Genomic DNA, 13,851 nt, shown 5'->3' on the forward strand with positions numbered 1-13,851 from the left:
CAGGACCCGGTTGCACAGGGTGGGGTTCAGACCCAGGGCCTCGAGCTTAATGATGAGCTTGGAGGGTACTATGGTGTTGAATGCTGAGCTATAGTCAATGAACAGCATTCTCATATAGGTATTCCTCTTGTCCAGATGGGTTAGGGCAGTGTGCAGTGCGATGGTGATTGCATCGTCTGTGGATCTATTTGGACGGTAAGCAAATTGAAGTGGGTCAAGGGTGACAGGTAGGGTGGAGGTGATATGATCCTTGACTAGTCTCTCAAAGCCCTTCAGGATGACAGAAGTGAATGCTACGGGGCGATAGTAATTTAGTTCAGTTACCTTTGCTTTCTTGGGTACAGGAACAATGGTGGACATCTTGAAGTATGTTCGGACAGCAGACTGGGATAGGGAGAGATTGAATATGTCTGTAAACACTCTAGCCTGGTGGTCTGCACATGCTCTGCCTTAGTTACGTCGGCCACGGAGAAGGAGAGCCCACAGTCCTTGGGAGCGGGCCGCGTCGGTGGCACTGTTTTATCCTAAAAGCGGGGGAAGAAGGTGTTTAGCTTGTCTGGAAGCAAGACGTCAGTGTCCGTGACGTGGCTGGTTTTCTTTTTGTAATCCGTGATTGTCTGTAGACCCTGCCACATACGTCTCCTGTCTGAGCTGTTGAATTGCGACTCCACTTAGTCTCTATACTGATGTTTTGTCTGTTTGATTGCCTTATGGAGGGAATAACTACACTGTTTGTATTCGGCCATATTCCCAGTCACCTTGCCCTGGTTAAATGTGGTGGGTCGAGCTTTCAGTTATGTGCGAATGCTGCCAGCTATCCATGGTTTCTGGTTAGTGTAGGTTTTAATAGTCACAGTGGGTACAACATCTCCTATACACTTCCTGATAAACTCAGTCACCGTATCCGTGTATTCGTCAATGTTATTCTCAGAGGCAACCCAGAACATATCCCAGTCTGCGTGATCAAAACAAACTTGAAGCGTGTATTCCGATTGGTCAGACCAGCGTTAAATAGTCCTTAGCACGGGTACTTCCTGTTTGAGTTTCTACCTATAGGAAGGGAGGAGCAAAATGGAGTCCTGATCTGATTTGTCGAAGGGAGGGAGGGGAGGGCCTTGTAGGCATCCCAGAAGTTGGAGTAGCAGTAGTCGAGTGTTTTAGCAGCACGAGTACTACAGTCAATGTGTTGATAGAACTTCAAATTTGCTTTGTTAAAATCAGCCAGCTACAATAAATGCATCATCAGGATATATGGCTTCCAGTTTGCATAAAGTCCAGTGAAGTTCTTTGAGGACCGCCGTGGTATCGGCTTGAGGGGGAATATACACGGCAGTGACTATAACCGAAGAGAATTCTCTTGGGAGGTAATACGGTCTGCATTTGATTGTGAGGTATTCTAGGTCGGGTGAACAAAAGGATTTGAGTTCCTGTACGTTATCACAATCACACCATGAGTAGTTAATCATGAAACATACACCCCTACCCTTCTTCTTCCGGAGAGACATTTACTGGCTGCACGGACTCTGACAGTATATTCCGGGAGAGCCATGTTTCCGTGTGTGACGTAGAAGTCCGTCACTGGCCGCGGGCAGCATTTGGTTCTTTAACGCACACACATATTCATCACTCCTCCCTGCGCCATTATACCATAAGTTAACAATGTGGGTCAACACACAATTTAACTTCTGTCTTGGTGCATGCATTTCACACTTGTCAATGTTCATATTTGAGAGATACAATAATTATTATACTTATCAATGTTGTGGATGAGCGCATTGTTTGTTTGTTCTGTTCCTCTCTCCCCATCTCTGTAGCTTCTGGGTATGCTGGAAAAGGACCCGAGCTAAGGGAATTGGGTTGGCTTTATAGTGCCTGTCCCAAATGGCTCATTAATGCATATGGGCATATTGAAAGATATTGTCAGTAGTGATGTAATGTTGTAAATGTTATGTTGTGATATTGTTTAAAACCGTGTTGCAATGTATATCCTTTAGTATGTTTAGTTCATGGAAAATGTAGGTTTGTATTGTTAATTGATTAATTAATTAGGGTTAATTGTTCTGAGGGGAGGGGCTAGCCCTACAAAAGGAGCCTCTCTCCAGTCTCTAAGGGGGATTTTTTGGATTGAGCTGTGGATGGGGCAGCATTGTTTTTAGGCTGTCCCATAAGGTAGACGTTGATGGCAGTACTGTTGTTTTCTGTTCTGTTTTTATTTTTATAGAGGTTAGGTTATCCAGTTTAGCCATCTGGCCTACTCTACGTGACACCGTGAAACAGAGTATGTTACAATCCCTGATGTCTCTCTGGAAGGAAATCCTCGCCCTGAGCTCGTCAATTTTATTATCCAGAGACTGAGCATTAGTGAGTTACAGTGGGGCAAAAAGTATTTAGTCAGCCACCAATTGTGCAAGTTCTCCCACTTAAAAAGATGAGAGAGGCCTGTAATTTTCATCATAGGTACACTTCAACTATGACAGACAAAATGAGGGGGAAAAATCCAGAAAATCACATTGTAGGACTTTTAATGAATTAGGTGACCAAATACTTATTTTGCCCCACTGTACATACTTGGAAGCGGTGGGTGGTGAGCGCGTGCCTCATGAGTCGGACTAGAAGTCCACTCTGAATTTCTGTGCTGATAATGTAACAGCTATTGCCTAGGAGCTAGAAGCACGGCTGCCCTATCTGTCGGCGCCATCTTGGTGTTTTCCCATATCCGTTCTCATACTCATTATGTCAGACTACTTGTCACACATCTCTAGCAGTAGTCAATCTGCTTATGCTGAAAAACCTTGTTCGTGCATAACGTCAAATTAACTTTTGAATTTCGGTCTTTTTTTGGCTCCAGACAAAAGCTAATATTTAATTTAAAACCTTTTTTTTTTTGTGAATAGGAGTTTGGTTAAAACTGCACTAAATAGCAAATAGAGCACAGGTTGAACCCTTATCACACCTAGCTCTCTGCTGTCACGAAACTGGTTGGTTCTGTAGTGTAACAAGAGAAGAGGCTCTGCGTCCCAAATTGCTCCGTATGCCCAATATAGTGCACTATTTAGGGAATAGGGTCCCATTTGGGAGGAAGGAATGCTTGTAGGGATTGAGCTTGCGAACATTCCTCTTCTTTAATGAACTGTAAACCTTCCAATATTTAATTTCCTGTATTGGCAGCCCCAGCAACCCCCCCCCCCCTCACAATGAGGAAATTGAAAAGGAGTGTCCCCTTTTGGGATTGCTTTGTGAGCAATGTGTATCATATGGAATAGTCTACTGTTTGCAGGGGCCTTGAATTAAAAAATTGGACAAGGGTCCAATTCACACACTTAACAAGACAACATCCCTGGTCATCCCTACTGCCTCTGATCTGGAGGACTCACTAAACAGAGAACATCCCTGGTCATCCCTACTGCCTCTGATCTGGTGGACACACTAAACAGAGAACATCCCTGGTCATCCCTACTGCCTCTGATCTGGAGGACTCACTAAACAGAGAACATCCCCGGTCATCCCTACTACCTCTGATATGGAGGACTCACTAAACAGAGAACATCCCTGGTCATCCCTACTGCCTCTGATCTGGTGGACACACTAAACAGAGAACATCCCTGGTCATCCCTACTGCCTCTGATCTGGAGGACTCACTAAACAGAGAACATCCCTACTGCCTCTGATCTGGAGGACTCACTAAACAGAGAACATCCCTGGTCATCCCTACTGCCTCTGATCTGGAGGACTCACTAAACAGAGAACATCCCTGGTCATCCCTACTGCCTCTGATCTGGAGGACTCACTAAACAGAGAACATCCCTGGTCATCCCTACTGCCTCTGATCTGGTGGACACACTAAACAGAGAACATCCCTGGTCATCCCTACTGCCTCTGATCTGGAGGACTCACTAAACAGAGAACATCCCTACTGCCTCTGATCTGGAGGACTCACTAAACAGAGAACATCCCTGGTCATCCCTACTGTATCTGATCTGGAGGACTCACTAAACAGAGAACATCCCTGGTCATCCCTACTGCCTCTGATCTGGAGGACTCACTAAACAGAGAACATCCCTGGTCATCCCTACTGCCTCTGATCTGGAGGACTCACTAAACAGAGAACATCCCTGGTCATCCCTACTGACTCTGATCTGGAGGACTCACTAAACAGAGAACATCCCTGGTCATCCCTACTGACTCTGATCTGGAGGACTCACTAAACAGAGAACATCCCTGGTCATCCCTACTGACTCTGATCTGGAGGACTCACTAAACAGAGAACATCCCTGGTCATCCATACTGCCTCTGACCTGGAGGACTCACTAAACAGAGAACATCCCTGGTCATCACTACTGTCTCTGATCTGGAGGACTCACTAAACAGAGAACATCCCTGGTCATCCCTACTGTCTCTGATCTGGAGGACTCACTAAACAGAGAACATCCCTACTGCCTCTGATCTGGAGGACTCATTAAACAGAGAACATCCCTGGTCATCCCTACTGCGTCTGATCTGGAGGACTCACTAAACAGAGAATATCCCTGGTCATCTCTACTGCCTCTGATCTGGAGGACTCACTAAACAGAGAACATCCCTGGTCATCCCTACTGCCTCTGATCTGGAGGACTCACTAAACAGAGAACATCCCCGGTCATCCCTACTACCTCTGATATGGAGGACTCACTAAACAGAGAACATCCCTGGTCATCCCTACTGCCTCTGATCTGGAGGACTCACTAAACAGAGAACATCCCTGGTCATCACTACTGTCTCTGATCTGGAGGACTCACTAAACAGAGAACATCCCTGGTCATCCCTACTGTCTCTGATCTGGAGGACTCACTAAACAGAGAACATCCCTACTGCCTCTGATCTGGAGGACTCATTAAACAGAGAACATCCCTGGTCATCCCTACTGCGTCTGATCTGGAGGACTCACTAAACAGAGAATATCCCTGGTCATCTCTACTGCCTCTGATCTGGAGGACTCACTAAACAGAGAACATCCCTGGTCATCCCTACTGCCTCTGATCTGGAGGACTCAATAAACACACATGCATTTATGTCGTGTTGGAGTCTGTCCCTGGCTATCTGTAAATTGGTGCCATCTGGTTTGCTTAATATAAGGAATTTGAAATTATTTTTATTTTTTCGACTTTTACTTTTGATACTTCAGTATATTTAAAACCAAATACTTTTAGACTTTTACTCAAGTAGTATTTTACTGGGTGACTTTCACTTTTGATTGACTTATTTTCTAATAAGGTATCTTTACTTTTACTCAAGTATGACCATTGGATACTTTTCCCACCAATGCTGCTTTGTCTGGCCTTTGGGATCTTGGGAAAGTTAAGCACTTTGTGACAACTGCTGAGGTAAAAAGGGCTTTATATTTTATACATTTGATTTATTGTGTTTCCAGGTGCTCCAGGTATCATCTCTTCGCCTTACGCTGGGGCAGCAGGTTTTGGCCCCGCTATCGGGTTCCCCCAAGCAGGTAGATACCACCACACTATCACCCTCCTCCTGCCCCATACCCCTATATAGGTAGGTATCACCCTCCTCCTGCCCCATACCCCTATATAGGTAGGTATCACCCTCCTCCTGCCCCATACCCCCTATATAGGTAGGTACCACCCCACTAACACCCTCCTCCTGCCCCATACCCCCTATATAGGTAGGTACCACCCCACTATCACCCTCCTCCTGCCCCATACTCCCTATATAGGTAGGTACCACCCTCCTCCTGCCCCATACCCCCTATATAGGTAGGTACACCCTCCTCCTGCCCCATACCCCTATATAGGTAGGTACACCCTCCTCCTGCCCCATACCCCCTATATAGGTAGGTACCACCCCACTATCACCCTCCTCCTGCCCCATACTCCCTATATAGGTAGGTACCACCCTCCTCCTGCCCCATACCCCCTATATAGGTAGGTACACCCTCCTCCTGCCCCATACCCCTATATAGGTAGGTACACCCTCCTCCTGCCCCATACCCCCTATATAGGTAGGTATCACCCTCCTCCTGCCCCATACCCCCTATATAGGTAGGTATCACCCTCCTCCAGCCCCATACCCCCTATATAGGTAGGTACCACCCCCACTATCACCCTCCTCCTGCCCCATACCCCCTATATAGGTAGGTACCACCCTCCTCCTGCCCCATACCCCCTATATAGGTAGGTACACCCTCCTCCTGCCCCATACCCCTATATAGGTAGGTACACCCTCCTCCTGCCCCATACCCCCTATATAGGTAGGTATCACCCTCCTCCAGCCCCATACCCCCTATATAGGTAGGTACCACCCCACTATCACCCTCCTCCTGCCCCATACCCCCTATATAGGTAGGTACCACCCTCCTCCTGCCCCATACCCCCTATATAGGTAGGTATCACCCTCCTCCTGCCCCATACCCCCTATATAGGGAGGTATCACCCTCCTCCAGCCCCATACCCCCTATATAGGTAGGTACCACCCCACTATCACCCTCCTCCTGCCCCATACCCCCTATATAGGTAGGTACCACCCCACTATCACCCTCCTCCTGCCCCATACCCCCTATATAGGTAGGTACCACCCTACTCCAGCCCCATACCCCCTATATAGGTAGGTACCACCACACTATCACCCTCCTCCAGCCCTATAACCCCTATATATGTAGGTATCACCCTCCTCCAGCCCCATACCCGCTATATAGGTAGGTACCACCCCCACTATCACCCTCCTCCTGCCCCATACCCCCTATATAGGTAGGTATCACCCTCCTCCTGCCCCATACCCCCTATATAGGTAGGTACCACCACACTATCACCCTCCTCCAGCCCTATAACCCCTATATAGGTAGGTATCACCCTCCTCCTGCCCCATACCCCCTATATAGGTAGGTACCACCCCACTATCACCCTCCTCCTGCCCCATACCCCCTATATAGATAGGTATCACCCTCCTCCTGCCCCATACCCCCTATATAGGTAGGTACCACCCCACTATCACCCTCCTACTGCCCCATACCCCCTATATAGGTAGGTATCACCCTCCTCCTGCCCCATACCCCCTATATAGGTAGGTACCACCCCACTATCACCCTCCTCCTGCCCCATACCCCCTATATAGGTAGGTATCACCCTCCTCCAGCCCCATACCCCCTATATAGGTAGGTACCACCCCACTATCACCCTCCTCCAGCCCCATACCCCCTATATAGGTAGGTACACCCTCCTCCAGCCCCATACCCCCTATATAGGTAGGTACCACCCTACTCCAGCCCCATACCCCCTATATAGGTAGGTACCACCCCACTATCACCCTCGTCCAGCCCCATACCCCCTATATAGGTAGGTACACCCTCCTCCAGCCCCATACCCCCTATATAGGTAGGTATCACCCTCCTCCAGCCCCATACCCCCTATATAGGTAGGTACCACCCCACTATCACCCTCCTCCTGCCCCATACCCCCTATATAGGTAGGTATCACCCTCCTCCAGCCCCATACCCCCTATATAGATAGGTACCACCCCACTATCACCCTCCTCCTGCCCCATACCCCCTATATAGGTAGGTATCACCCTCCTCCTGCCCCATACCCCCTATATAGGTAGGTATCACCCTCCTCCAGCCCCATACCCCCTATATAGGTAGGTACCACCCCACTATCACCCTCCTCCTGCCCCATACCCCCTATATAGGTAGGTACCACCCTCCTCCTGCCCCATACCCCCTATATAGGTAGGTACAACCCTCCTCCTGCCCCATACCCCTATATAGGTAGGTACACCCTCCTCCTGCCCCATACCCCTATATAGGTAGGTATCACCCTCCTCCTGCCCCATACCCCCTATATAGGTAGGTATCACCCTCCTCCAGCCCCATACCCCCTATATAGGTAGGTACCACCCCACTATCACCCTCCTCCTGCCCCATACCCCCTATATAGGTAGGTACCACCCCACTATCACCCTCCTCCTGCCCCATACCCCCTATATAGGTAGGTACCACCCTACTCCAGCCCCATACCCCCTATATAGGTAGGTATCACCCTCCTCCTGCCCCATACCCCCTATATAGGTAGGTATCACCCTCCTCCAGCCCCATACCCCCTATATAGGTAGGTACCACCCCACTATCACCCTCCTCCTGCCCCATACCCCCTATATAGGTAGGTATCACCCTCCTCCTGCCCCATACCCCCTATATAGGTAGGTACCACCACACTATCACCCTCCTCCAGCCCCATAACCCCTATATAGGTAGGTATCACCCTCCTCCTGCCCCATACCCCCTATATAGGTAGGTACCACCCCACTATCACCCTCCTCCTGCCCCATACCCCCTATATAGATAGGTATCACCCTCCTCCTGCCCCATACCCCCTATATAGGTAGGTACCACCCCACTATCACCCTCCTACTGCCCCATACCCCCTATATCGGTAGGTATCACTCTCCTCCTGCCCCATACCCCCTATATAGGTAGGTACCACCCCACTATCACCCTCCTCCTGCCCCATACCCCCTATATAGGTAGGTATCACCCTCCTCCAGCCCCATACCCCCTATATAGGTAGGTACCACCCCACTATCACCCTCCTCCAGCCCCATACCCCCTATATAGGTAGGTATCACCCTCCTCCTGCCCCATACCCCCTATATAGGTAGGTACCACCACACTATCACCCTCCTCCAGCCCCATAACCCCTATATAGGTAGGTATCACCCTCCTCCTGCCCCATACCCCCTATATAGGTAGGTACCACCCCACTATCACCCTCCTCCTGCCCCATACCCCCTATATAGGTAGGTATCACCCTCCTCCTGCCCCATACCCCCTATATAGGTATGTACCACCCTCCTCCAGCCCCATACCCCTATATAGGTAGGTATCACCCTCGTCCAGCCCCATACCCCCTATATAGATAGGTACACCCTCCTCCAGCCCCATACCCCCTATATAGGTAGGTACCACCCCACTATCACCCTCCTCCAGCCCCATACCCCCTATATAGATAGGTACCACCCCACTATCACCCTCCTCCTGCCCCATACCCCCTATATAGGTAGGTACACCCTCCTCCAGCCCCATACCCCCTATATAGGTAGGTACACCTCCTCCTGCCCCATACCCCCTATATAGGTAGGTACCACCCCACTATCACCCTCTCCAGCCCCATACCCCCTATATAGGTAGGTACCACCCCACTATCACCCTCCTTCTGCCCCATACCCCCTATATAGGTAAGTACCACCCCACTATCACCCTCCTCCAGCCCCATACCCCCTATATAGATAGGGACACCCTCCTCCAGCCCCATACCCCCTATATAGGTAGGTACCACCCTCCTCCAGCCCCATACCCCCTATATAGGTAGGTACCACCCCACTATCACCCTCGTCCAGCCCCATACCCCCTATATAGGTTGGTACCACCCTACCCCAGCCCCATACCCCCTATATAGGTAGGTACCACCCCACTATCACCCCCGTCCAGCCCCATACCCCCTATATAGGTAGGTATCACCCTCCTCCAGCCCCATACCCCCTATATAGGTAGGTACCACCCCACTATCACCCTCCTCCTGCCCCATACCCCCTATATAGGTAGGTATCACCCTCCTCCTGCCCCATACCCCCTATATAGGTAGGTATCACCCTCCTCCAGCCCCATACCCCTATATAGGTAGGTATCACCCTCGTCCAGCCCCATACCCCCTATATAGGTAGGTACCACCCCACTATCACCCTCCTCCAGCCCCATACCCCTATATAGGTAGGTACCACCCCACTATCACCCTCCTCCAGCCCCATACCCAGCCCCATATAGGTAGGTACCACCCCACTATCACCCTCCTCCTGCCCCATACCCCCTATATAGGTAGGTACACCCTCCTCCAGCCCCATACCCCCTATATAGGTAGGTACCACCCCCACTATCACCCTCCTCCTGCCCCATACCCCCTATATAGGTAGGTACACCCTCCTCCAGCCCCATACCCCCTATATAGGTAGGTACCACCCTACTCCAGCCCCATACCCCCTATATAGGTAGGTACACCCTCCTCCTGCCCCATACCCCCTATATAGGTAGGTACCACCCTCCTCCTGCCCCATACCCCCTATATAGGTAGGTACCACCCCACTATCACCCTCCTTCTGCCCCATACCCCCTATATAGGTAAGTACCACCCCACTATCACCCTCCTTCTGCCCCATACCCCCTATATAGGTAAGTACCACCCCACTATCACCCTCCTCCAGCCCCATACCCCCTATATAGGTAGGTACCACCCTCCTCCAGCCCCATACCCCTATATAGATAGGTACACCCTCCTCCTGCCCCATACCCCCTATATAGGTAGGTACCACCCTCCTCCTGCCCCATACCCCCTATATAGGTAGGTACCACCCCACTATCACCCTCCTTCTGCCCCATACCCCCTATATAGGTAAGTACCACCCCACTATCACCCTCCTCCAGCCCCATACCCCCTATATAGGTAGGTATCACCCTCTTCCAGCCCCATACCCCCTATATAGGTAGGTACGACCCCACTATCACCCTCCTCCTGCCCCATACCCCCTATATAGGTAGGTATCACCCTCCTCCTGCCCCATACCCCCTATATAGGTATGTACCACCCTCCTCCAGCCCCATACCCCTATATAGGTAGGTATCACCCTCGTCCAGCCCCATACCCCCTATATAGGTAGGTACCACCCCACTATCACCCTCCTCCAGCCCCATACCCCCTATATAGGTAGGTACCACCCCACTATCACCCTCCTCCAGCCCCATAACCCCTATATAGATAGGTACCACCCCCACTATCACCCTCCTCCTGCCCCATACCCCCTATATAGGTAGGTACACCCTCCTCCAGCCCCATACCCCCTATATAGGTAGGTACACCCTCCTCCTGCCCCATACCCCTATATAGGTAGGTACCACCCCACTATCACCCTCTCCAGCCCCATACCCCCTATATAGGTAGGTACCACCCCACTATCACCCTCCTTCTGCCCCATACCCCCTATATAGGTAAGTACCACCCCACTATCACCCTCCTCCTGCCCCATACCCCCTATATAGATAGGGACACCCTCCTCCAGCCCCATACCCCCTATATAGATAGGTACACCCTCCTCCTGCCCCATACCCCCTATATAGGTAGGTACCACCCTCCTCCAGCCCATACCCCCTATATAGGTAGGTACCACCCCACTATCACCCTCCTCCAGCCCCATACCCCCTATATAGGTTGGTACCACCCTACCCCAGCCCCATACCCCCTATATAGGTAGGTACCACCCCACTATCACCCCCGTCCAGCCCCATACCCCCTATATAGGTAGGTATCACCCTCCTCCAGCCCCATACCCCCTATATAGGTAGGTACCACCCCACTATCACCCTCCTCCTGCCCCATACCCCCTATATAGGTAGGTATCACCCTCCTCCTGCCCCATACCCCCTATATAGGTAGGTATCACCCTCCTCCAGCCCCATACCCCTATATAGGTAGGTATCACCCTCGTCCAGCCCCATACCCCCTATATAGGTAGGTACCCACCCCACTATCACCCTCCTCCAGCCCCATACCCCCTATATAGGTAGGTACCACCCCACTATCACCCTCCTCCAGCCCCATACCCAGCCCCATATAGGTAGGTACCACCCCACTATCACCCTCCTCCTGCCCCATACCCCCTATATAGGTAGGTACACCCTCCTCCAGCCCCATACCCCCTATATAGGTAGGTACCACCCCACTATCACCCTCCTCCTGCCCCATACCCCCTATATAGGTAGGTACACCCTCCTCCAGCCCCATACCCCCTATATAGGTAGGTACCACCCTACTCCAGCCCCATACCCCCTATATAGGTAGGTACACCCTCCTCCTGCCCCATACCCCCTATATAGGTAGGTACCACCCTCCTCCTGCCCCATACCCCCTATATAGGTAGGTACCACCCCACTATCACCCTCCTTCTGCCCCATACCCCCTATATAGGTAAGTACCACCCCACTATCACCCTCCTCCAGCCCCATACCCCCTATATAGGTAGGTACCACCCTCCTCCAGCCCCATACCCCTATATAGATAGGTACACCCTCCTCCTGCCCCATACCCCCTATATAGGTAGGTACCACCCTCCTCCTGCCCCATACCCCCTATATAGGTAGGTACCACCCCACTATCACCCTCCTTCTGCCCCATACCCCCTATATAGGTAAGTACCACCCCACTATCACCCTCCTCCAGCCCCATACCCCCTATATAGGTAGGTATCACCCTCTTCCAGCCCCATACCCCCTATATAGGTAGGTACGACCCCACTATCACCCTCCTCCTGCCCCATACCCCCTATATAGGTAGGTATCACCCTCCTCCTGCCCCATACCCCCTATATAGGTATGTACCACCCTCCTCCAGCCCCATACCCCTATATAGGTAGGTATCACCCTCGTCCAGCCCCATACCCCCTATATAGGTAGGTACCACCCCACTATCACCCTCCTCCAGCCCCATACCCCCTATATAGGTAGGTACCACCCCACTATCACCCTCCTCCAGCCCCATACCCCCTATATAGATAGGTACCACCCCACTATCACCCTCCTCCTGCCCCATACCCCCTATATAGGTAGGTACACCCTCCTCCAGCCCCATACCCCCTATATAGGTAGGTACACCCTCCTCCTGCCCCATACCCCCTATATAGGTAGGTACCACCCCACTATCACCCTCTCCAGCCCCATACCCCCTATATAGGTAGGTACCACCCCACTATCACCCTCCTTCTGCCCCATACCCCCTATATAGGTAAGTACCACCCCACTATCACCCTCCTCCTGCCCCATACCCCCTATATAGATAGGGACACCCTCCTCCAGCCCCATACCCCCTATATAGATAGGTACACCCTCCTCCTGCCCCATACCCCCTATATAGGTAGGTACCACCCTCCTCCAGCCCCATACCCCCTATATAGGTAGGTACCACCCCACTATCACCCTCCTCCAGCCCCATACCCCCTATATAGGTTGGTACCACCCTACCCCAGCCCCATACCCCCTATATAGGTAGGTACCACCCCACTATCACCCTCGTCCAGCCCCATACCCCCTATATAGGTAGGTATCACCCTCCTCCAGCCCCATACCCCCTATATAGGTAGGTACCACCCCACTATCACCCTCCTCCTGCCCCATACCCCCTATATAGGTAGGTATCACCCTCCTCCTGCCCCATACCCCCTATATAGGTAGGTATCACCCTCCTCCAGCCCCATACCCCTATATAGGTAGGTATCACCCTCGTCCAGCCCCATACCCCCTATATAGGTAGGTACCCACCCCACTATCACCCTCCTCCAGCCCCATACCCCCTATATAGGTAGGTACCACCCCACTATCACCCTCCTCCAGCCCCATACCCAGCCCCATATAGGTAGGTACCACCCCACTATCACCCTCCTCCTGCCCCATACCCCCTATATAGGTAGGTACACCCTCCTCCAGCCCCATACCCCCTATATAGGTAGGTACACCCTCCTCCTGCCCCATACCCCCTATATAGGTAGGTACCACCCCACTATCACCCTCCTACTGCCCCATACCCCCTATATAGTTAGGTATCACCCTCCTCCTGCCCCATACCCCCTATATAGGTAGGTACCACCCCACTATCACCCTCCTCCTGCCCCATACCCCCTATATAGGTAGGTATCACCCTCCTCCAGCCCCATACCCCCTATATAGGTAGGTACCACCCCACTATCACCCTCCTCCAGCCCCATACCCCCTATATAGGTAGGTACCACCCTACTCCAGCCCCATACCCCCTATATAGGTAGGTA

At 51.5% G+C, this 13,851-nt stretch overlaps 1 protein-coding gene across 3 annotated transcripts in view; it reads left to right on the forward strand.

Annotated features, from left to right (window-relative positions):
• LOC109885233 (polypyrimidine tract-binding protein 3) overlaps positions 1–13,851 on the forward strand; it is a 62,204-nt gene that overhangs the window by 29,382 nt on the left and 18,971 nt on the right. For all 3 annotated transcript variants that reach the window (XR_004210165.1, XM_031826018.1, XM_031826019.1), the window contains exon 6: positions 5,408–5,482. Coding sequence is in view for 2 of the 3 variants with exons in the window: in XM_031826018.1 (XP_031681878.1) it covers positions 5,408–5,482 (75 nt within the window). In the remaining variant the exon portion in view is untranslated. The remainder of the gene's footprint in view (positions 1–5,407; positions 5,483–13,851) is intronic.

Source organism: Oncorhynchus kisutch, linkage group LG6 (genome assembly GCF_002021735.2).
Source record: "Oncorhynchus kisutch isolate 150728-3 linkage group LG6, Okis_V2, whole genome shotgun sequence".
NCBI lineage: Eukaryota > Metazoa > Chordata > Actinopteri > Salmoniformes > Salmonidae > Oncorhynchus > Oncorhynchus kisutch.